At 43.8% G+C, this 25,022-nt stretch overlaps 1 protein-coding gene across 1 annotated transcript in view; it reads right to left on the bottom strand.

The window, feature by feature from the left end:
• The window catches only part of LOC126100616 (uncharacterized protein CG3556-like), a 646,754-nt gene that overhangs the window by 105,442 nt on the left and 516,290 nt on the right, over window positions 1-25,022 (bottom strand). Inside the window, exon 4 of the mRNA XM_049911243.1 lies at window positions 9,579-9,798. Coding sequence (XP_049767200.1) covers window positions 9,579-9,798 — 220 coding nt within the window. The remainder of the gene's footprint in view (window positions 1-9,578; window positions 9,799-25,022) is intronic.

Raw genomic sequence — 25,022 nt, 5'->3', positions numbered from 1 at the left:
TGTCGGAGCGTTATACTAAATTTCCATCACCATCGTCATAGAAGGATAGCCGCTTGTGCTTTCCGGTAATTCTCTACGCTGGTCTATAGCTCGTAACCTGCCCCCAAGTGTTGTCTTCGTATCCAGCGCTTCATGTGAACAGAGATGATACTCAGGACGAGGCAATCAGGACTGTGTTGTGGGAGATCGAACACTTCCCATCGAAAAGGCTGCAGGAGCGTCTTCACCGCCCCTGCAGAATGCGGCTGAGATTTGCCATGAAGAAGGAAGTGCGTGGCAGTTGTGTTAGGCGGGCTGCATTCAGTAAGGCGGAGCATCTCAGTGGGCTCTCCTACTTGGCGGGAGACATCGTTGTTCTAGACGCCCTTACTCGCTCACAGTGCGCTCACAATTGAAAAGAGCGTCTTGATGCGATCGACGGTCATACTAGAGGCACTACCCAACACATCTGTGCAAAGCTTCATCGGGTTTTCACTGTGGTGTCCATTTAGCGACCGATCGGAACTTACTTTCTGGACAACCCTCGTATGACGAAGCACTCTGTTATACAGACAAAGGTAGACATTATGAGCAACTGCGAAACACACAGACCAGATACATACTATACTGATTCAAACAGTTCAAAGGATATGAAGCTTAAATGGGATTTAAGTAGGATTTCAGTTACAAAGTGGTAGTTCACACATAGTCTGACAGAGAGAAATCCCAAGGGATGGGATAGATATTGTCAAATCGCCTATTCAGTGCTGTACGGTAAAGTCCCAGCTATCACACCCTGCAGCCATTCTCCTTGGCAGTTCCGCATTAGAGAGTAATCGGCAAATAAGAACTTCTCGCGATCCACTAGCGCCTTGAAAATACTGCTAATTTTCGAAATGGTACCGTAGCCTTGCAGTTAAGTTAATTACATGGTATGCTGAAGGTTGTGGGTTGGAGCCCACCCGCAGCTAGTTTCCCAGAAATACCCAGTCACAACGAACCTCCAGGTGTGGATACTACCAGTGGACAAGGATCGTGAATATGGAAATTGAAACACTTCTCATGAGTGAAATCGAAATAGTAATTACTAATTTATAGGTTGGACTGCAGTCGTGTGTGTGAGTTGTGTGCGTGTGTGTTTGACACATTATTATTGACGAAGACCTTAACGGCCGAAAGCAATAATTGTGAGAGTCTTTTTGTTGTGCCTGTCTGCGACTCAGCATCTCCGCTGTATGGTGAGTGGCAACTTTCCTTCTCATAACATTGTTAATTTTTATGTTTACTTTTTTATCTTTTTCATTCCTCGTTTTATGCCCTTTCTCCGACGAATGTCAAAGCATTACCATTGCACAGATTTAAAAATAATTTTGTAACTGCGGCAGCCACAGCTAAAGTAATTACACGTAATTGGTAGACCAGTTCATACAGTGTAACAGGTGTCGAACCTATTAAAATATGAAACTGAATGAGAAGTCCAATAGGCCGCAGTAGCCGTATTTATTGAGGTCCCTTAGAGAGGCTCACAACCGGTTTCGTAACTTTCAGTCGCATGTTGTTGTGTAGATAATGCTACGTCATATGACTTAGGATGCTATTATAGAATATCACCGAGTACCAGTTGGCGTGGCTTGGCAATGTTCTCAGCTCTCTTCAATTAGTAAAACCATCATCAGTCAGTGGTCAGTGTGTGGGCCTATGTCAAGCTAAGAAGACAGGTCAACAAGAACACATTCATCGTCCACTTGCATGTCCGGTCTGCAAATAATAGGCAGGCGTTCAGGCAGTGAACACTGCCCAAGAATTGTAATGTTTGGAGCCGCTATCTGTTCTAAGTCTGCACGATACGTGAGCTCCGGTCGCACTGTGCTGTCTGTTATGATACGCCGTAGTACACTACACGACCACGGTGGAGCTTCGAGTGTTCCGTTGTGCGATGTGTCGGAGGAATAAAACGTTGGCAGTGGGGTTTAGATTAAAAGTTGTGAAATACTGGCCTGTCCTAACCTCGCAGCGTGGAGGTGGGCTCCCACGGGCTATTGGATATTCAAGGGCCATTAAGAAGCATGTCGTAAATTACGTTTGTGTACCCATTTCTATTCCTCCGACTACAGCACCCTCTGTGGCGAAACGAAGAAAATGCTTCAGACAAAACATATGTATATCTTGAGGTAGAATTGTAATGTGCTGTAAAAAATAGGGTTCCCACTGAAGGTTTCGAAGTTGCCCACCCGCCACCCACGCACGTGATGCGGTGAAGAGTAGTTGGATGCTTTTTTGATTGGAAGTATAGTTTTTGAGATATTTCAGTGTCTCCGTTAAAATGAACATCCTGTATACAAGTTTTTCCCGTAAGAGTGTGCAAAATTGTAGCAGGACATAGAGAATGCTCCGATAAACAATTTGAGCTAGGGAACCTGGGGTCGGAAAAGTCAGATCGTCTACTGCTTTGCCTAGCATTACTGTTTCCCAGCTTATTTACAACTAACATGCGTACAAGTTTGCACGTACTGTGCTGTTTATTTACATGTACATTCTTTATTTCCTGCAAGGAAACAAGGAGGACAAGTATGATTACTAGGAAGTCATGATGCAGGTTTTGCTTACTTTACTTGTCCATAAGATGGCTTTATTGTATTGTATTTACATTGTCCCATGACAGAACATGCTATGAATCAACGACAGATCGACTCAAAGACGTGCAGTACAATACGATGCAGCAGTACGGGTACAGTTTTGCAGAACTCATTGACATGCACCATGTGTATGGGGAATTACGTTTCAATAATCTCGCTGCTGACAAGCTGTACAGGGAACGATTTCTTTACAGGCACCATCCGCTGAGACGAGTCTCTCTTGATCGACAAATGCGGGAGACTGGTTCATTGCAAAGAAGAAACGAGGGACGCTGCAAGATGACGAACACACCAGGGATATTTGTTAGAGTGCGCCAGAAACTTTTTAGCCGATGTCGTGCTTGCATTGAGGTTGATGGCCGTCAGTTTCAGCACATTTTGTAAGATACAGTACAAACGATACGTTCGCTGCATTTGCAGCTAACTGTATGAAATATAAATAAAAAAGTGCACAGTAACGTGATTTTATTTCTATTATCTCCTTAAGCTGGATTCTCCGACCCCAGATTCCCTACCTCAAATTGTTCAGGGGAGCACGCTCTTACGGAAACATCCTGTATATACTCTGTTGAGCCAAAGACACTATACAGTGTAGGGCCCCCGCGAGCACTCAGAAGTGTCGCATCGAATCGACTAATGACTGAAGTTAGAATTATATTAATACCTTCAGCTGCTGACGGGCGTTGATATATTTCAACGGGGACACGTGAAAATGTGTGCCCCGACCGGGACTCGAACCCGGGATCTCCTGCTTGTATGGGAGACGCTCTATCCATCTGAGCCACCGTCGGCACATAGTGTAGTGGGACTGCAGGGACTATCTCGCGCACGCTTCCCGCGAGACCCATATTCTCACCCTGTATGTCCACACACTACTTTTGTAGTGTACCACCCCAACAAACCCATTACTCGTGGAAGACATTGTTACCAAGTCCCGTAAGAGTTCGGGGTATATGTGTGCATCCGCACAGAAGAAGAAGATCATAGCTAGTATTGCCAGAACTATGTACTGTTCTTTCGGACATGACCGGAAGAACAGACACCATATCCATATAAGTAAAATGTCTGAAGTAGTGCTGGAGGGGACTGACACCATGAATCCAGCAGGAATGTACATAAAGCCGTAAGAGTACGAGTGGGTAGAAATCTCTTCTGAACAGCACGTTGCAAGGCATCCCAGATGTGCACAAACATGTTCATGTCCGGGGTGTTTGGTGGCCAGCGGACATGTTTAAACTCAGAAGTGTGTTCCTGGAACCACTCTGTAGCAATTCTGGACGTATGGGGTGTCGCATTGTCCTGCTGGAATTGCTCAAGTCCGTCGGAATGCACAATGGACATGAATGAATGCAGGTAATAAGACAGGATGCTTACGTACGTTTCACCTGTCAGAGTCATATATAGACCTATCAGGGATCCCGTATCACTCCAACTGCACACACCCCATACCATTACAGACCCTCCACCAGCTTGAACAGTCCCATTTTGACATGCGTGGTCCATGGATTCCATAACCGCAGAAGTGCATCCGCTCGATATTATTTGAAATGAGACTTGTCCAACCAGGCAACATGTTTCCAGTCATCAACAGTCCAATGTCTGTGTTGACGGGCTCAGACTAGGAGTAAGGCTTTGTGTCGTGCAGCCATCAAGGTTACGCGAGTGGTCCTTCGGCTCCGAAAGCTCTTTTCGATGACGTTTCGTTGAAAGGTTCGCACGCTGACACTTGTTGATGGCCCAACATTGAAATCTGCAGCACTTTGCGGAAGGGTTGGACTTCTGTCACGTTGGACAATCCTCTTCAGTCGTCGTTCGTCTCGTTCCTGCAGAATCTCTTTCTGGAAGCAGTGATGTTGGAGATTTGATGTTTTACCGGATTCCTAATATTCACGGTACATTCGTGGTCGTACGGGAAGATCCCTACTTCATCGCTACCTCGGAAATGGTGTGTTCCATCGCTCGTGCGCCGACTATAACACCACGTTGAAACTCACTTAAATCTCAATGTATCATTGTAGCAGCAGTAACCAATCTAACAACTGTGCCAGACACTTTTTGTCTTATATAGGATTTAGCGAACGCGACACCGTATTCTGCCTGTTTAGACATATCTGTACTTGAATACGCAGTCCATCCCCGGTAGCTGAGTGTCAATCCTATGGGACCGGGTTCGATTCCCGGCTGGGTCGGAGATTTTCCCCGCTCAGGGACTGGGTGTTGTGTTGTGCTAATCCTGATCATTTCATCCCCATCGACGCGCTAGTCGCCGAGGTGGCGTCAAATAGAAAGACTTGCACCAGACGAACGGTCTACCCGACGGGAGGCCCTAGTCACACGACATTTATTTATTTAATCATTTTTATTTGATACGCGTACCTATACGCGCTTCAGTTATAATAATAAGATTTAATCTTCACTGCGATAAGGTTTGGCTCTGCGATGAAGTTTTAAATGAGTTCCTAATAGAAATGGAAATGATCATTTGGCGTCATTGGCCGGGAGGCCCGTTACGGGACAGTACCGGCCGCCCTGGTGCAGGTCTTACAACATTCGACGCCACACTGAGCGAGCTGAGCGCCGGATGGGGATGAAATGATGAAGACAACACAACACCCAGTCCCTGAGCGGGGAAAATGCCCGACCCAGCCGGGAATCGAACCCGGGCCTCTCACACTGACTACTCAGCTATCGGGGCGGACAATAAGATCCCAATGCCTTCAGCTGACAGCTGATATTTTTTTAATTAGGTGTACGATTGTAAAATTTTGGTCTTAGGCCATTTTCAAGTACCTAAAATGGAAGCATTATGTATTAGATCCATTACTATCACTTATAAATTAAACATAGGAACAATTCATAGTGCAAGAACAAATACCTGTGTAGGTTAATTACCGAATTTCTGTAAAATAAGTATAATGTTCTCGGTGTAAATACGTTAAAAATATCGCTCTTGTATGTAAGAGCTTCGCAAAAACTGTTCAAAACTAGCGTGGTCCTAAAATAATTGATTTTATGACAATTACAACCATTTATAGAAGCAAAGACGTACGTGGCATTATACGATTAAAGAATGGCCCATAAACTAAGTTATAATCGTCCTACTGTATTCGGGGTATGACTTGTTCCTATGTTAAATTCGTAAGTGATACTAATGAATCCAATGTATAACGCTTCCATTTTAGATATTTGAGAATGACCTAAGGCATGAACTGTACAACTGTACATCAAATATGGAAAGTGTTAGCGAAGGCATCAAGAAATCATTTTAAACGTATGTTATTTCTTGCTATGACTTAATGACGGGTGTTCTCGCAGTAAGGTTTGACGTCAGTGACAGATCCCATATGACACTGAAGTATTTTTGATTATCTGTCCGGCAACATATGTGACAAATTCGTTCGCATGGCACTACTGCTTATCTCCATCTAAAAACTGTTTGCTTTCAAATAATCCAAAATTTTCTCCAGTCAGTGTTGTGCAGTGCACAACCAGCGTTTACTGTGCACCTGTACTCATTTTCTGGATTTAAAATTGCTCTGCACTCCTGAAACTGAAATCATATCTTTGTGTTAGGTGCAATCTATACTAACAATAAATCTGTAAAACTGTCGTGTCTGTCCGTTTTTACGTTTGAACACACTTTTCCAAAACTACTAAACAAATTATTATGATGTTCCCGCGGGTAACTTGAGCATAGCTTGAGGCATTACATAGGCTGTAATTCATCAAAATCTGGTCACCAGAAAAAGATATCGTAATGTTATAAATACGAAAGTTCTTCTGTTACGTTTTCACGACTTACTCGCTGATAGCTGGAACCAAAAGGAAAAACGTAAGTTACTTCAGAAAGCGTGTAGTACAGGACACGTATTGACTTCAGCTATGTGACGCGAATTAGGGAAAAACAATTACTCCTTGAAAAAGCTGTTTACTTTTTGAGTTTTAATCATCATTTTTTCGGAAGATGCTTTTATTGGTTGATAGGTGCTGAATGAACGCAATGCTTATACAATCATCAGTGTGTTTAATCCGTATCTCCAACTATTTGTTGCATAATGTAAACGTTTCTTTACAGAAGAATGGAAAAACTCGTAGAAGTTGACCTCGAGGAAGATCAGTTTGAATTACGGAGAAATGTAGGAACGCGTTATACAATACTGACCCTACGACTTCTCACAAAAGATAGGTTAAGGAAAGGCAAAGCTACGTTTATAGCATTTCTAGACCTAGAGTAAGCTTTTGACAATGTTGTCTGGAATACTCTCTTTCAAATTCTGAAGGTGGCAGGGGTAAACTAAAGGGAGCGAAAGGCTATTTACAATTTGTGCAGAAAGCAGATGGCAGTCATAAGAGTCGAGTGGCACGAATGGGAAGCAGTGGTTGAGAAGTGAATGAGAGAGGGTTGTAGCCTATACCCGATGTTATTCAATCTGTATATTGAGCAAGCAGTAACGGAAAGAAAAGAAAAATTTGGAGTAGGAATTAAAATGCAGAGAGAAGAAATAAAAATTATGAGGTTAGCCGATGACATTGCAAGTTTGTCAGAGACAATAAAGTGCATGGAAAAGCAGTTGAACGGAATGGACAGTATCTTAAAAGGAGGATATAAGATGAGCATCAACAAAAGCAAAACGAGGATAATGGAATGTTGTTGTTGTTGTTGTTGTTGTCTTCAGTCCTGAGACTGGTTTGATGCAGCTCTCCATGCTATTCTATCCTGTGCAAACTTCTTCATCTCCCAGTACCTACTGCAACCTACATCCTTCTGAATCTGCTTAGTGTATTCATCTCTTGGTCTCCCCCTACGATTTTTACCCTCCACGCTGCCCTCCAGTACTAAATTGGTGATCCCTTGATGCCTCAGAACACGTCCTACCAACCGATCCCTTCTTCTGGTCAAGTTGTGCCACAAACTTCTCTTCTCCCCAATCCTATTCAATACTTCCTCATTAGTTATGTGATCTACCCATCTAATCTTCAGCATTCTTCTGTAGCACCACATTTCGGAAGCTTCTATTCTCTTCTTGTCCAAACTATTTACCGTTCATGTTTCACTTCCATACATGGCTACACTCCATACAAATACTTTCAGAAATGACTTCCTGACACTTAAATCTATACTCGATGTTAACAAATTTCTCTTCTTCAGAAACGCTTTCCTTGCCATTGCCAGTCTACATTTTATATCCTCTCTACTTCGACCATCATCAGTTATTTTGCTCCCCAAATAGCAGAACTCCTTTATTACTTTAAGTGTCTCATTTCCTAATCTAATACCCTCAACATCACCCGAGGTGGTTCAAATGGCTCTGAGCACTATGGGACTCAACTGCTGTGGTCATAAGTCCCCTAGAACTTAGAACTACTTAAACCTAACTAACCTAAGGACAGCACACAACACCCAGCCATCACGAGGCAGAGAAAATCCCTGACCCCGCCGGGAATCGAACCCGGGAACCCGGGCGTGGGAAGCGAGAACGCTACCGCACGACCACGAGATGCGGGCAACATCACCCGACTTAATTCGACTACATTCCATTATCCTCGTTTTGCTTTTGTTGATGTTCATCTTATATCCTCCCTTTAGGACACCATTCATTCCGTTCAACTGCTCTTCCAAGTCCTTTGCTGTCTCTGACAGAATTACAATGTCATCGGCGAACCTCAAAGTTTTTATTTCTTCTCCATGTATTTTAATACCTACTCCGAATTTTTCTTTTGTTTCCTTTACTGCTTGCTCAATATACAGATTGAATAACATCGGGGAGAGGCTACAACCCTGTCTTACTCCCTTCCCAACCACTGCTTCCCTTTCATGTCCCTCGACTCTTATAACTGCCATATGGTTTCTGTACAAATTGTAAATAGCCTTTCGCTCCCTGTATTTTACCCCTGCCACCTTTAGAATTTGAAAGAGAGTATTCCAATCAACATTGTCAAAAGCTTTCTCTAAGTCTACAAATGCTAGAAACGTAGGTTTGCCTTTCCTTAATCTTTCTTCTAATATAAGTCGTAAGGTCAGTATTGCCCCACGTGTTCCAATATTTCTACGGAATCCAAACTGATCTTCCCCGAGGTCGGCTTCTACTAGTTTTTCCATTCGTCTGTAAAGAATTCGTGTTAGTATCTAGTAGCTGTGGCTTATTAAACTGATTGTTCGGTAATTTTCACATCTGTCAACACCTGCTTTCTTTGGGATTGGAATTATTATATTCTTCTTGAAGTCTGAGGGTATTTCGCCTGTTTCATACATCTTGCTCATCAGATGGTAGAGTTTTGTGAGGACTGGCTATCCCAAGGCCGTCAGTAGTTCCAATGTAATGTTGTCTACTCCGGGGGCCTTGTTTCGACTCAGGTCTTTCAGCGCTCTGTCAAACTCTTCACGCAGTATCGTATCTCCCATTTCATCTTCATCTACATCCTTTTCCATTTCCATAATATTGTCCTCAAGTACATCGCCCTTGTATAGACGCTCTATATACTCCTTCCACCTTTCTGCTTTCCCTTCTTTGCATAGGACTGGGTTTCCATCAGAACTCTTGATGTTCACACAAGTGGTTCTCTTATCTCCAAAGGTCTCTTTAATTTTCCTGTTGGCAGTATCTATCTCACCCCTAGTGAGATAAGCCTCTACATCCTGACATTTGTCCTCTAGCCATCCCTGCTTAGCCATTTTGCACTTTCTGCAGATCTCATTTTTGAGACGTTTGTATTCCTAGTCGAATTAAATTAGGTGATGCTGAGGAAATTGGATTAGGAAATGAGACAATTTAAACAGAAAATGAGTTTTGCTATTAGGGAAGCAAAATCTGAACAAGCAGATACGTGAGGGCAGTTGATTCATTGCACATACAGTAGCTTACTTCCTGATCACCACTTATCATAACAAAGCTGCTGACATGCGAGCGCAGCTGTAGGTAAGAAACTAATGTGCATAATAAGAGTTTCCCCGCGGCGCCCGACCTCCAGAGCAGCAGCACGAGTTCGAGCTCCATCTGCTTGACGGCGAGCGCCTCTGCCGGCGGCAGCACGGCCTCCGTGGCGACGGCGCCCTCCGACAGTGCGGCCATGCGCAGCGCCAGCACCGCGCGCGCCGTCTCCGCCACCCCCGGCGCCGACGCCGCCTCCCAGCCGCCGTCGGGCCGCCGCTTCGCCTCCAGCCACGCTGCAGCCCGCCGCGCCTCTGGAACATACGTCAAACCGCCGCTCATTACGTCGTCCATCACGCATTTCGCGTCGCCGTCCTTACAGAGAGGACACTATACACTGATGAGCCGAAACATCATGACCACCTCTACATCTACATCTACATACATACTCCTCAATCCACCATACGGTGCGTGGCGGAGGGTACCTAGTACGACACCTAGCATCATCTCTCCCTGTTCCACTCCCAAACAGAACGAGGGAAAAATGACTGCCTATACGCCTCTGTACGAGCCCTAATCTCTCTTATATTATCTTTGTGGTCTTTCCGCGAAATATACAGGGTGTCCAGAAAAGGGGCTCTGTGATTTCAAAATTATCTCGAAAACAAAGATCGATAGAGGAATGCAGTAAACGGTATGTTTATTGTGAAAGCTGTAAGAAGTTTATACAGCAGTTTGAAATAATAGTTACAAAAGCTGCTAACAGATGGCGCTGTACGCAGTACAGCTCATATCAGCATACATAAGTGAAATAATCGTATGAAAACAATCTTTGCAAACAATCACATCACAATGTTTTCAAAATGTTCACCATTGGCACTACAGAGGTGGCGCAAACGAAGAATAAAATTCGCCATCACATTTCGTAGTGTCTCAACCGAAATGGATTCACATGCCACAGAGATCGCCGGTTCAAGCTCGTCCAACGTGGCGGGATGCATCGGGTAGGCCATGTCTTTCACTGTACCCCACAAAAAAAAGTCACAGGTAGTCAAATCCGTCGAATATTGCAGCCAATCCATGCCTGTACCAGTAAATTTGGGATATTCCAAAGCAATGACTCTATTCCCGAAGTATTCCTCAAGAAAGCGAAACACTTGTTCGGTCCGATGTGGTCGGGCTCCATCTTGCATAAACCATTCAGTACCTGGTCGCCTCTAACGCTTGCTGCGTGGCGACAAATTGTTCCAAAATTGCAACGTAACGTGCACCAGTGACCGTTTCTCGAATGAAAAAAGGGCCAATAATGCCTCTGCTGCATACTGCAGCCCACACAGTAACTTTAGGAGAATACAGGGGTTTCGCTTCACACCAATATGGCTTTTCGGAACCCCAAAATCGCCAGTTCTGCTTATTCACGTATCCATTCAGGTGGAAGTGTGCTTCATCTGTAAACCAGATGCAGCCAACATCAAATCCTTCACTACCAATCATTGTGAGCATCTGAATAGCAAAGGCAACCCTTTGTTGCACAGCTCGTACGGGTATGGCCTGGTGCGTTTGAATTTTGAATGGAAATATGTGTAGGCTCTTTCTCAGTATTTTCTGCGTGCTGGAACGCTTCAAACCAGTCTCAGATGCAATTCTACGGAGGGATGACATTGGATTTCGCTGAATAATTCCAGAAACTGTGGCGATATTGTCAGGCGTAACTGCGGTTTGCTTGCGGCCAACATGCCCCACTGGGTCATCAGTTACGCTGTCTGTTTGTTGAAATTTTGCGAAGAGCGTACGAATGGTTTTCACATTGGGTCCTTTTGGAACATTAAATCGTGCTTGAAAACTTCGCCTTGTTGCCGTAGGACTCTCTTCTAACCTGTGGTACTCTAGCACCAGAAAAACGCGTTGTTCAATACAGTACATGGTTTTAATCTCTTCCTTCGTACGCTAACCTCCTTTCACGTTTCAATAGTGGAACTGATCGCTCTGGGCTTCGGGTCACTATTTATACTAGGCATTACGAATGGCGATTACAGCGCCATCTGTTAGCAGCTTTTGTAACTATTATTTCAAACTGCTGTATAAACTTCTTACAGCTTTCACAATAAACATACCGTTTACTGCATTCCTCTATCGATCTTTGTTTTCGAGATACTTAATTTTGAAATCAGGGAGTCCTTTTCTGGACACCCTGTAAGTTGGCGGCAGTAAAATGTACTGCAGTCAGCCTCAAATGCTGGTTCTCTAAATTTCCTCAGTAGCGATTCACTAAAAGAACGCCTCCTGTACTCTAGAGCCTCCCACCCGAGTTCCTGAAGCATTTCCGTAACACTCGCGTGATGATCAAACCTACCAGTAACAAAACTAGCAGCCCGCCTCTGAATTGCTTCTATGTCCTCCCTCGATCCGACCTGATAGGGATCCCAAACGCTCGAGCAGTACACAAGAATAGGTCGTATTAGTGTTTTATAAGCGGTGTCCTTTACAGATGAATCAAATCTTCACAAAATTCTACCAATGAACCGAAGACGACTATCCGCCTTCCCCACAACTGCCATTTCTCGCTTGTCCCACTTCATATCGCTCTGCAACGTTACGCCCAAATATTTAATCGACGTGACTGTGTCAAGCGCTACACTACTAATGGAGTATTCAAACATTACGGGATTCTTTTTCCTATTCATCTGCATTAATGTACATTTATCTATATTTAGAGTTAGCTGCCATTCTTTACACCAATCACAAATCCTGTCCAAGTCATCTTGTATCCTCCTACAGTCACTCAACGACGACACTTCCCTTACACCACAGCATCACCAGCAAACAGCCGCACATTGCTATCCACCCTATCCAAAAGATCATTTATGTAGATAGAAAACAACAGCGGACCTACCACACTTCCCTGGGACACTCCAGATGATACTCTCACCTCCGATGAACACTTACCATCGAGGACTGGGTTCTATTATTTAAGAAGTCTTCGAGCCACTCACATACTTGGTAACCAATCCCATATGCTCGTACCTTAGTTAGGAGTCTGCAGTGGGGCACCGAGTCAAACGCTTTCCGGAAGTCAAGGAATATGGCATCCGTCTGATACGCTTCATCCATGGTTCGCAAGTTATCATGTGAAAAAAGGGCGAGTTGCGTTTCGCAGGAGCGATGCTTGCTAAAGCCATGCTGATGCATGGACAGCAACTTCTCTGTCTCAAGGAAATTATATTCGAACTGAGAATATGTTCGAGAATTCTGCAACAAACCGATGTTAAGGATATTGGTCTGTAATTTTGAGGATCCGTCCTTCTACCCTTCTTATATGCAGGCGTATCCTGCACTTTTTTCCAGTCGCTTGGGACTTTACGTTGGGCAAGAGATTCGCGATAAATGCAAGCTAAGTAAGGAGCCAATGCAGTAGAGTACTCTCTAAAACCGAATTGGAATCCCATCAGGACCTGGCGATTTATTTATTTTTAACCCATTCACCTGCTTCACAACCCCAGGGATGTCTATCACTATGTCCTCCATGCGGGAATCTGTACGAGATTCAAACGGCGGTATGTTTGTACGATCCTCCTGCGTGAAAGGTTTCTCAAATGCTAAATTTAAAATTTCAGCTTTCGTTTTGCTGTCTTCCGTTGCCAGGCCAGACTAATCAGTGAGTGACTGGATGGAAGCCTTCGACCCGCTTACCGATTTTACGTAAGACCAGAATTTCCTTGGGTTTTCAGCAAGATCTTTTGCTAAGGTATGACGGTGGTAGTGGTTGTATGCTTCGCGCATCGCTCTTTTTACAGTAGCACGAATCTCTCCTAACTTTTGCCTGTCCTCATTCTCCCGATCTTTCTTGTACCGCGCGTGCAACTGTCTTTGCCCGCATCTCGTGGTCGTGCGGTAGCGTTCTTGCTTCCCACGCCCGGGTTCCCGGGTTCGATTCCCGGCGGGGTCAGGGATTTTCTCTGCCTCGTGATGGCTGGGTGTTGTGTGATGTCCTTAGGTTAGTTAGGTTTAAGTAGTTCTGAGTTCTAGGGGACTGATGACCTAAGATGTTAAGTCCCATAGTGCTCAGAGCCATTTGAACCATTTTGCAACTGTCTTTGCTTCCTGAGCATTCTCCGAATTGCGCTATTAAACCACGGTGGATCTTTTCCGTCCGTAACCCACTTTTTCGGCACATACTTGTCCAAGCGTGATTTAAAATGTGTTTAAAATTTGTCCATAATTCTTCCACGTCCATCGTACCGGAAGTAAATGAAGTCGATTCATTTACTAAGTGGGATGCTAACAACTGCTTATCTGCTCTTTCTAGTAAGAATACTCTCCTAACCTTCTTGACCGACTTTTTAACTTCCGTAACCATAGTCGTAATGACAACATCATGATCACTAATCCCTGTCTCAACACTGACACCGTCGATGAGGTCTGGTCTGTTCGTGGCTACCAGATCTAAAATATTTCCATTACGAGTTGGCTGTCGATTTAGCTGCTCAAGATAGTTTTCGGATAATATGTTCAAAAGTAATTCACACGACGGCTTGCCTGTACCACCTGTAATGAATCCATAGACATCCCAGTCTATACTAGGTAAGTTGAAGTCGCCTCCGACTAATATAGCATGATCCGGGTACTTGTGCGATACAGAGTGTAGACTTCCTTTGAATGATTCTAGAACTGTCACGGTGGAACCTGGTTTACAGCTCGTTTGTTCGGCTTCGGAACGAAAATCAGGGATCCTACAGTTTGTTGGTAGGTTTTTGGAAGTATGTGGCATTAGATGTTTACGCACAGGTCATGTAATTCGGGTAAATAACGGGCGGCCGATCTGCGTACGCGGTGATAGCGCCCGATAGCGATCCAGATGGGTCCATATGATTTACATCAGGCTAATTTCTTCGCAGAGACATCAACGTTAGTTCACTTTAATGCTCCTGAAACCATTATAGCAAGGTTGTGGCTAGCTCTTAGACACGGGCAATTATACTGCTGAAAGACATCGCCGTCGGGGGCAACGGTCATTGGCGGTTGGAACGGTCGGTTGGTCGGTCGCGCACTGAGACACGAGATGACTTGTCCGCCTTGAGCGTCGGCGCATGTGAGGTCCCCACGTGAGTCCAGTGGGCAGCGCCGTGTAGAAAGGGGTAGTGGCTTCGCGGTTCACACGAGAGCAACAGGAGTGAAACCACGACATCGGGCTGGCCGGGGCGAGCTGCGACGCCGTGAGACGGGAGATCGGCGCGCCTTCCTGCGTCCGTTGAAGCGGCTGGCAGCGGACGGTTCGGGAGAGCGTTGGGGGTGCTGCGTCAGGTCTTCGCCAGAAATCGCAGTTTATTAGAAGTTAAGTTGGTTCAAATGGTTCAAATGGCTCTGAGCACTATGGGAGTTAACATCTGAGGTCATCAGTCCCCTAGAACCTAGAACTACTTAAACCGAACTAACCTAAGGACATCACACACATCCATGCCCGAGGCAGGATTCGAACCTGCGACCGTAGCAGCCGCGCGGTTCCGGACTGAAGCGCCTAGAACCGCTTGACCACCGCGGCCGGCCAGAAGTTAAGTGATTGGAGATATGTTGTTTCATTTACTTCTTAAATTCTACTTGTTTTCTTGGTGAGGTCACAAGCCGTTTTGTTTCTTCTCCGTTTGGCCACCCACGGGACGGTGGTTATTTGTGAATTGGGTGGTCCGTTTTTCCCTGTGGAATTGGGGAGGTTTAGAGCAATCTGCGGTTTGGGTTGTTTAGTAACCCCTCCCTCCCCCATGTCAATCTGCCATACGTTAATACCTGCCTCTGTCATGTTTGTCGGATTCGGTGTTAAAGAATTTATTGCTTAAAAGCCGAATTCTTGAAATATGTTTTTATCTTTCCTATCATCTTGCGAGGTGGTATATGTGTAATGTAGAGCATTTTGTACATTTCATGTAAGTCTGCATTTTATGGGTTTTATTTAAATAGTCATTTTAGGTTATAAGGTTGCCACCCTTCCACCTTAAGAGTCCTTAAAAAAATAAACTAATTGCACTTTCGGTGGCAAATAATTTGAGTGTTGTACCATTTCCATAGTATAGTTAACGTGTTTGTGTGAGTTGTTAAAAATTTTTTTGTTTAAAGTAATCTAGTGTGTTGTTGATTTGCACCAGTGTACTCTTTCAGAGATTGTTGTGAGCGGTCATGACTACGGCCATGTTGAAAGGGAGCAAACAAGCTCACCAGCACGAAGGCTCCTACTGTTAATATTGCTCTTTCTGCCTCTAAATAAAATTGTAACTTGGTATTTCGAGGGTGCTTTTCTGCTTATAATTTTAAATTTGTTTTTTGAAAAAGCTTTTAGGAATAAAATTCACATTTGTTAAAAGTAATTTCATTTTCCATCAGTTACTTCCTGGCAACTACTTCCACGTTAACCTAGTGTGATTAAATGTGTTAATGTTCTTGATGAATCGCTAGTAAATAAAGTAAATTATTTAAGAAAAAAAAATTTTAAAGTAAATTCACGGTTCAGGGATGCAAGTGATCCGCAGCTGTCAACGTGTCTTCGATTACTACCACGGGTACCATGAAAGCGCAGGAGAATGTCTCTCGTAGCATAATACCGTTGGTACCAGCCTGAGTCCGTGCGCGCTGCACGTTCACCTCGATGACTGCGTTTTTGGAGATGACCATCGACCTAGTACAACAAAAATGTTCTTCACCCGGAGATCCGACACGTTTCCATTGATCGACGGTCGAATCCCGATGGTCCCGTGCCCACCGCAGGCGTAACTGATGATGTTGTTGGGTCAGTATGTAAACATGTAGGTGAGATCTGCTGCGAGCTGCATGTTCCACCATTTACGATGAGCGGTGTGCTCTGAAACACTTGTGAGTGTAGTAGCGTTGTGCACTTTCGGCAGAGACGCCACCGTCTATCCTACTTTAGAGGATACAAGCCTCCGAACTCCAAGTTCTTTTAAGAATCGTGGACGTCCAATCATGTAGCACCTAGTGGTAGTTTCACTGTACTACCTCGTTCCATAGATATTCAAGAAGAAGCACATGAACATTGGACCAGCTTCGTCGTTTTCGAGATGCTCGTTCACAGGCTCTGCATAACAATATCTGGCCTTTGTCAAAGTAGGTTATCTCAGTGGATTTACCCATTTGCAGCCCATATCTTCCCAAGTCCGTATGTGCTCCGCTTACGTACTCGTACTTTCGTTATTGCGTCACGTGCCCACAACACCACCAGGGGGCATCCAACGTCGCGGTGGGTAGCGGTCATAATGTTTTGACTTATCAGTGTATGTACGGGATGATTCAGCAGCCGTTACCTCTAGGATGTATGCAACCTGCAACACCTTCAAACAACACGTGCAAAATTTTCTTATTCTGTCTCTGTACTCACAGACTGCTAGCCCCACAGAAGAAGACTGGATTAGATTCAGTTTTCGTTCTACAGACCCAAAAATGAGATGATTCTCGTGGGCGTGAAACATGTCAGGAAGTACAACATAAAACACATAAAAGATCTGAATATAACGCATTCTACACAAATCATTTGTCAGGAGATTGTCAAAATAGGCGAATACATAACAGTAAACTGAAACTGCTGACATTTGCAGAATTTTATGCCCTTTTAATAAATTTATCCTACACAAAATATCTAATCTTGACTGTTGTGACGAAGTGTTGTCAAAACTGAAATCTAACAGACATTTTTACTTAAGGTTGTCTAACAGTACCTGTTAAGATATTCGTCTATAGAACAGGTGCCACTTATCAAAATACCTTTCAATCTGTGCTTTATCTGAAACCAAGTTTTTAATTGTTGTGGCCAATTTATTAAAAATGTGTGTTCCTCAATACTGGACCCGATTTTGGATCAAGGTAAGTGATTTTAGGTCTTAATGTAGATTGTTCTTATTCGTAGTACTGATACTATATATTGAGCTATTGGTTGGAAACAGAGGGAGATAGTGACATGACGTTGCTGTAGGATGTTTGATTTAGTTAAATTTTATACTGAGATTAGTTTTCGCTGTAGGCCATAGGTTTCGAATTATAGAGAAAAGGTACGAAAGTGATACTTAAACGCGTTTTTCTTGAGTAACTCGGAAACCATGGGCTCCGTCGGAAATGTATACCAGTACAAAAACGTCTTATTTTCTGTAGGACTAATAGTTCCCGCGTAGCGAGTGAGAGAATAGGAAAATCTTGAGAGTGGTATTTGTAGGCATTGCGGGCTGCGTGTATCCCAGCAGTAGGGACAGCTGAATCACGCTGTATGTGCAGTACTATTCTGCAGTGTCTGTGTTGTTAAGAATAATGATACAGTGCGACACTGCAGCGAATACAGCAGTTACAAAATACGTGTAATGTATTCGCAGGTGTGAATATGAGCAGCTATCAACTGTATAAGGCAACGACGAAAATGAACATTTGTGCCAGATCGTGTCTCGAACTTGGATTTCCCACTTTACTCGGGTGGTTGCCTTCACCGCTTTGGATATCCATGCACGACCCACAGCGAGCCCCAAACTACCATGGATGTCCGAACGAAGATTGCATCATCCTTCTTAACACAGGCACTGCAATATAGTATTCATCTATCAATACTGGGTGGCAATTTTCAATTAAAATTTCGTCCCCTGTAAAGTGTACGAGTACAGGGTGTGACGCAGAAACGACAACATAGGGAAGTTTGAATCTAACTAAGATCGTGCACGGGTAGCCAAAGTGGTTAAGGCGACCGCTGATGTAAAGGAAAAACATCCAAGCTGGAGTCCCCGTCTGGTACGAACTTTCATTGTCGTCATTCCCTACACGGCTGACGGTTGCTCATGTTCTAAACTGTAAATATATTTCATGTACTGCATGTGTATGGTCTCTCAGTCTCTGCGTCAAACGTCTATGGTGATAAATCACCTCGTGAGGAACAAATTTTGTTGGAGACAATATGGTCACTGATACCAGAATGAGATTTTCACTCTGCAGCGGAGTGTGCGCTGATATGAAACTTCCTGGCAGATTAAAACTGTGTGCCGGACCGAGACTCGAACTCGGGACCTTTGCCTTTCGCGGGTAAGTGCTCTACCAGCTGAGCTACCCAAGCACGACTCACGACCCGTCGTCACAGCAGGTACAGGCAGAAGTAAAGGTCCCGAGTTCGAGTCTCGGTCCGGCACACAGTTTTAATCTTCCAGGAAGTTTGATGGTCACTGATACTTCCCGATGACGCTAGGTGTTTTATCGCTTATGCCCATCAGTAGTGGAAGGGCATTGGCACTCTGAAGCGTTCCTATGTGATGTACACTGGCTAGATTTGCGTTCTACTAAAACTACGGTTCAGTTGTTTTGGTATAGTACATGACTGACGTAGTAAATTGTAGGGTTAAGGGTAATATTGGTAAGGAAAGAAACTTAAATGAACGTGTAGAGAGAAACTGAGTGTCAATCACTTCTCTTTCTTTTACCCATAGTTAGAACCCCATGTCGTTCAGTCTTAAGCCTATTCTTTAAAAATTATGAATTGCATTTTGTAAGTAATAAAAATTTATTGATTACGTAACTTCTGCACTTTTACCTAATCAAAGCAATTACGTCTATACAACTACAGTTTACAGACACACACATAAAACAATTTATATATTTATAGTTGTTATTTGGTACTCATCATCATGATGAAAGGCAAAGGTTTCCCGTTATTAGTGGTGAGTGCAAAAGTTGTTTAGGAATAACAGAAACATGTTTATGTAAGCCCGACTAAATACTGAAGCGATGTTTGATATGCTTTTCTTTTTAGTAGCATTTTATTTTACATTTTGCTTGAAGAAATTGCGTTTTCCAGCAATATGTGATTTTTTATTTTTATTTTCTTATACTACAGCTGAGCCCTGAGCCATGCCGGCTCGCATAGATCAATCGATCGCTAGTGGGGCACGATCTTTGGTGATTCTTCGCGGGAGGAGCTTTGACCGGCACGAAGGTTGACAGAATTTGCGGGGCGAATTGGAAGAAGCATTTGCGGGGCGCGAAGCCGATAGCAAACGGCTTTTTTAGAGCATGAACCTCATCCCGCGAAGATTGTGAATTGGGTTAGCTGTAGTAGCAGTGGAATTCTGTAAATTTGTCTGCTCCGAGAGTGTGGAGATTTTGAGTGCCACTTCCCTACCGATTCATGAATATTTTTGGTGAGACTCTTTCTGTGGCCTCTGCGCGTTGTTTTGTTTAAGTAGTAGTGCTGTGACTAGTTTCCCTTCCCGGAAGTTCTGCTGTGTTTGCTGCTTTCCGGGGGTTCGCTCTGAAAGAACTTAAGTTTACTTTGATGAAATCAATTGTTTCATTACAGAAGTTAATTGCAACTGTTTGTGAAATGCGTGAAAGTTGTCTGGTTTGTGTTACAGAGCTAGTGGAGTTACGTTAATCGCCACTGCCTGTTTAAATTGGTCATATTTTGAGCGGCTGTGAGGCCTGAACTGTGATTTATTCTTTTAAATACAGTCAAGTCTAATTTAATCAGAGTGCCTTTGACTGTAATCATTTTAGATAGTATTTGTAAAACATTTTGATGGGGTTGTTGCTTGTTAGTTGACCCGCCCTGAGATTCTCTATGGTAAGTTCTGCTAAACTAAGTGAAGAATAATTACAGTATCTGTTAAACTGAATGAACTGTCTAATGAGTAGAGCATAAGGATTTAGAGTAAATCGAAGAAGACGAAAGTAATGAAAAGTAGCAGGAATCAGAACAGCGAGAAAATTATGAGGACTGGTGATCACGAAGTAGATGAAGTTAAGGAATTCTGCTACCTAGGTAGCAAAGTAACCCAGGACGCTCGGTGAAAGGAAGACATAAACAGCAAACTAGCACTGGGAGAAAGGGCATTCCTAGCCGAGAGAAGTCTGCTAGTACCAAACGTAGGTGTGTATTCGAGGAAGAAATTTCTGAGAATGTACGTTTGGAGCACAGTATTGAAAGCAAGTGATACACAGACTGCGGGAAAACCGGAACAGTAGACCATCGAAAAATTTGAGATGTGATGTTACAGAAGGTTGTTAAATATTAGGTGGACTGATAAGGTAAGGAGTGAGGAGGTTCTCCGCAGAATCAATGAAGAAAATATATATGAAAAACACTGACAAGAAGAAGGGAAGGAATTAGAGAACATCTGTTAAGACATCTCGGAATAACCTTCATGGTATTAGAGGGAGCTGCAGAGAGTAAAGACTGTAGAGGAGAGCACAGACTGAAATACATCCAGCAAGTAGATTGCGAATTCTACTCTGAAATGAAGAGGTTGCCCAGAAAAGGTATCCGTATCGGGCTGCATCAAACCAGTCATAAGACAGATGATTGAAAACATATTCATAATGGTGGTTTTCTGATAAATACTCAGCGAGCATTACTGAAAAGAAAATCTACTAGCCGTCCTCGGATTGTAACAACGGCGGTAAACGCGGCATGCGTGAGAGGATCGTCCAGCAATCTCCAAAGCATTCACCTGCGCTGAGACAATTCTCTGAAAGCAGTTCAACAAGAATCCTGTACAAATATCTCCACATGCAACCATACGAAACGATGCTTCCCCAAGAATTACGTGAGATTTTGAAACTCGCAGAACTGTGTCTTTGGAAATTCTCCAGAACATTCACTCTCGCGGTGTTTTGGTTTCTTCTGAGTAGCACTTCAATGTGTCAGGTACCTTAAATCAAATTACCAAATTTCCGCTACTGGGAAGCAGAAAACCCCCAGGAACTTCAACAAACAAATCACGCCATGCGACAGTTTGGTGCTCCGCTGCTGAATTGGGGTCCGTATTTTTTCGAATAAGGTGGCGTAACAGTAAAGTTTAATTCAAATTTCTGCTGTCTCCGACATAAGTTAAACCATTTTCTTGGGGACCAAGAAGAGAGAAAAGTCTGTTTCCAACGAGACGGAACCCATCATTACCTAGGAATTTTGAGTTGTTTTCTTGACGTCCTCACGAGGAGACATCGACCGTCCTCCAAAGTCAACCGATTTATCACCTTTTAATTTCTTTCTTTCTGCACACTTGCAGGCTGAAGTGCACATACACTGTCCGACAACCCTGCTAGCGCTTAAGAAGGAAATCTCCCAGGACGTGGCTGCTGTTCCTCCGGAAATGGCACGAAGAACTAAGGACAACTTCCGAGAAACGCTTCCTCAATGTGTCAACAACGGAGTAAGTCATTTACCAGTCATCATTTTTAAAATCAGCTAATGTAAAGTGGCGTACTATTTGTTGTTAGCAAATAAGGATTTCTCTGTCTCTTTCTTTGTCAGTAACCACTTTTTGGGGAGGTCTTTTTTGCCAGACCCTACATCTAAATAGCTACTGTACTGGTCCTCTGGGAACGAGAACTACGAGTATTTAAGATTGACGTGACTTGATTAAAGGAACTTATTTTTTTGTGTAAAAGAATACGCCAAAAGAATTATCTCACTGTAATAAATGTGTAAAGCAGTATCGATGTTGCAGGATAATCCGTCGTTTTAGAACAATGAAACAACAGAAATAGATTTTCACAATTGTCTTACTTTTGTTCGGATCTTCAGGTGAGAAAGACTTAGAGATCTTGTATCGCACTTCCAGTGCATATATGCTACAATTGATAACCAAAACCACTTACACTACTGGCCATTAAAATTTCTACACCACGACGATGACGTGCTACAGACGCGAAATTTAACCGACAGGAAGAAGATGCTGTGATATGCAAATGATTAGCTTTTCAGAGCATTCACACAAGGTTGGCGCCGATTGCGACACCTACAACGTGCTGACATGAGGAAAGTTTGCAACCGATTTCTCATACATAAACAGCAGTTGACCGGCGTTACATGGTGAAACGTCGTTGTGATGCCACGTGAATGGAGGAGAAATGCGTACCATCACGTTTCCGCCTATTGCGATTGCAGTTTATCGTATCGCGACACTGCTGTTCGCGTTGGTCGAGATCCAATGACTATTAGCAGAATATGGATTCGGTGGGTTCAGGAGGGTAATACGGAACGCCGTGCTGGATCCCAACGGCCTCGTATCACTAGCAGTCGAGATGACAGGCATCTTATCCGCATGGATGCAACGGATCGTGCAGCCACGTCTCGATCCCTGGGGACGTTTGCAAGACAACAACCATCTGCACGAAGAGTTCAACGACGTTTGCAGCAGCATGGACTATCAGCTCGGAGACCGTCGCTGCGGTTACCCTTGACGCTGCATCACAGACAGAGCGCCTGCGATGATGTAAACGATGAACCCAGGTGCACGAATGGCAAAACGTCATTTTTTCTGATGAATCCAGGTTCTGTTTACAGCATTATGATGGTTGCATCCGTGTTTGGCGACATCGTGGTGAACGCACATTGAAAGCGTCTATTCGTCATCGTCATACTGGCGTATCGCCCGGCGTGATGGTATGAGGTGCCATTGGTTACACGTTTCGGTCACCTCTTGTTCGCATTGACGGCACTTTGAACATTGGACGTAACGTTTCAGATGTGTCACGACCCGTGGCTCTACCCATCATTCGATCCCTGCGAAACCCTACATTTCAGCAGGATAATGCACGACCTCATGTTATAGGTCCTGTACGGGCCTTTCTGGATACAGAAAATGTTCGACTGCTGCCCTGATCAGCACATTCTCCAGCTCTGTCACCAATTGAAAACGTCTGGTCAATGGTGGTCGAGCAACTGGCTCGTCACAGTACGCCAGTCACTACTCTTGATGAACTGTGGTATCGTGTTGAAGCTGCATGGGCAACTGTACCTGTACACGCCATCCAAGCTCCGTTTGACTCAATGCCCAGGCGTATCAAGGCCGTTGTTACGGCCAGAGGTGGTTGTTCTGGGTACTGATTTCTCAGGATCTGTGCACCCAAATTGCGTGAAAATGTAATCACATGTCAGTTCCAGTATAATATATTTTTCCGATGAATACCCGTTTATCATCTGCATTTCTTCTTGATGTTGCAATTTTAATGGTCAGTAGTGTATTTCAGTAGCGGTAGCATCCCTACAAGCGCGAAAATTTAATTGTACGTTTTTTCCAGAGATTAATAACGCGTGGTGCAAAGTGGTTGTAATTTGTATTATTGGTGGCCATTTGCACGATGGCAGATTCTTGTTAAGATTAATCGAATACTAAGGGGCGTAAAGGAAAATGGAGAGGGTTTACAATTAATTCTGGAGTAAACATACTAAAGTAAAGTTAATTTCTTTCATTTTGCAGAGATTTGTATCGACATTAAACATTCTTGTGGTTGCCGCTTCACGGTTATCTGTTATTCAAGTGACGCGATTTCCACAGTTTATAAAGTCATAAGAGTACCATGCATAAGGTGCTTGTCCACGCGAATCCACGGAAGTATAAATTATTGTTCGAATGAAAAGATATTTAATTTCAACCCTGAAGTATTTCTGAATGTAAAGGATTGAGGTCCTTCACACCGATCTGTCCCTAATTTATTTTAGGTGTATATCGACATTCCAAAGTGGTTTATTTATCGGTAACTTAAACAAAGAAGGACTTGACAATATCAAAAGTAACAATGCTCGCGCGTGACAAAAAGCTCTAATGAATATGATGTGTGTAGCCTTATGTGATCTTACAACGTATCATTAACAGCACACGTATACACATACAACACCCAATACACGAAAAAAAAAATACTACACTACCCTCATCAATCGTGCCCCTTGAAGCTTCATATAAATGTGTGAACAGTAGAGGAGGGCGGGCAGAACTTCCCGCCAGTGAGGTGAGGCGACGTGAAGGTGCCTCATTAGCACAGCCCGCGGGCCGCACGCTGCGTGAGACCAGCCGGCCCAGCGCAACGTGGTAGAGCGTGTGGTGAGCGGGCAGCATACGCGGCAGGCGCTATCGATCTGTGGGCTGCAGTTCCCCTGCAACTCGCGAAGCTCTCGCGGGCCCTCGTGTCTGCAAACAGCGCTCTCAGCCTCTCTGCACGCTCCTCTGCTGCACACCCTCAACCTAACAGCCATCTCACCAGCTTCATCGGGTGACCGTCATCCAACACTCGAAAACTCTCCTTCAACAAGTCGCCGTCCGAGGTACTTTCTTTTTCTTCGCCTTACATACCGCGCTTTCCCAATGTTGTGGCTGCCACTAACTTAACACTGACTCGGTTGTTTAAGGTTACGCTACACTAAATCTGGACGTACCCGTGTGAGTTGAAAACTAAGCAATAATAAGTTTAAAGATAGCAAGAGCATACAGAATGACATCCAGTAAAGTGTTTTTACGTTTTCGCAAGCATCACGCCCCTAACTACAGCATAGTCAAATCGAAAGACGGCAAGCAGGTGGCAGACATCACCTTAGAGTACAAAACCTGGCCAAACCTAGAAGACTATTCGCAAATAACTCAAAAGGAAGAAAATAAATACTACTCTGCTAAAGTATATACGGATGAAAACGAATCAGAAGCCTACTCATTAGTTACAGCTCAAACTGGTTAAGGTATTCTCAAATAACCAAGCAGAACAATTCATGGTTCTAAATGTGCTTTAGTCAGTGATC

Source organism: Schistocerca cancellata, chromosome 9, assembly GCF_023864275.1.
Source record: "Schistocerca cancellata isolate TAMUIC-IGC-003103 chromosome 9, iqSchCanc2.1, whole genome shotgun sequence".
Lineage (NCBI taxonomy): Eukaryota > Metazoa > Arthropoda > Insecta > Orthoptera > Acrididae > Schistocerca > Schistocerca cancellata.
The sequence above is the reverse complement of the archived record's forward strand: the minus strand, read 5'-3'. Positions and strand labels throughout refer to the sequence as shown.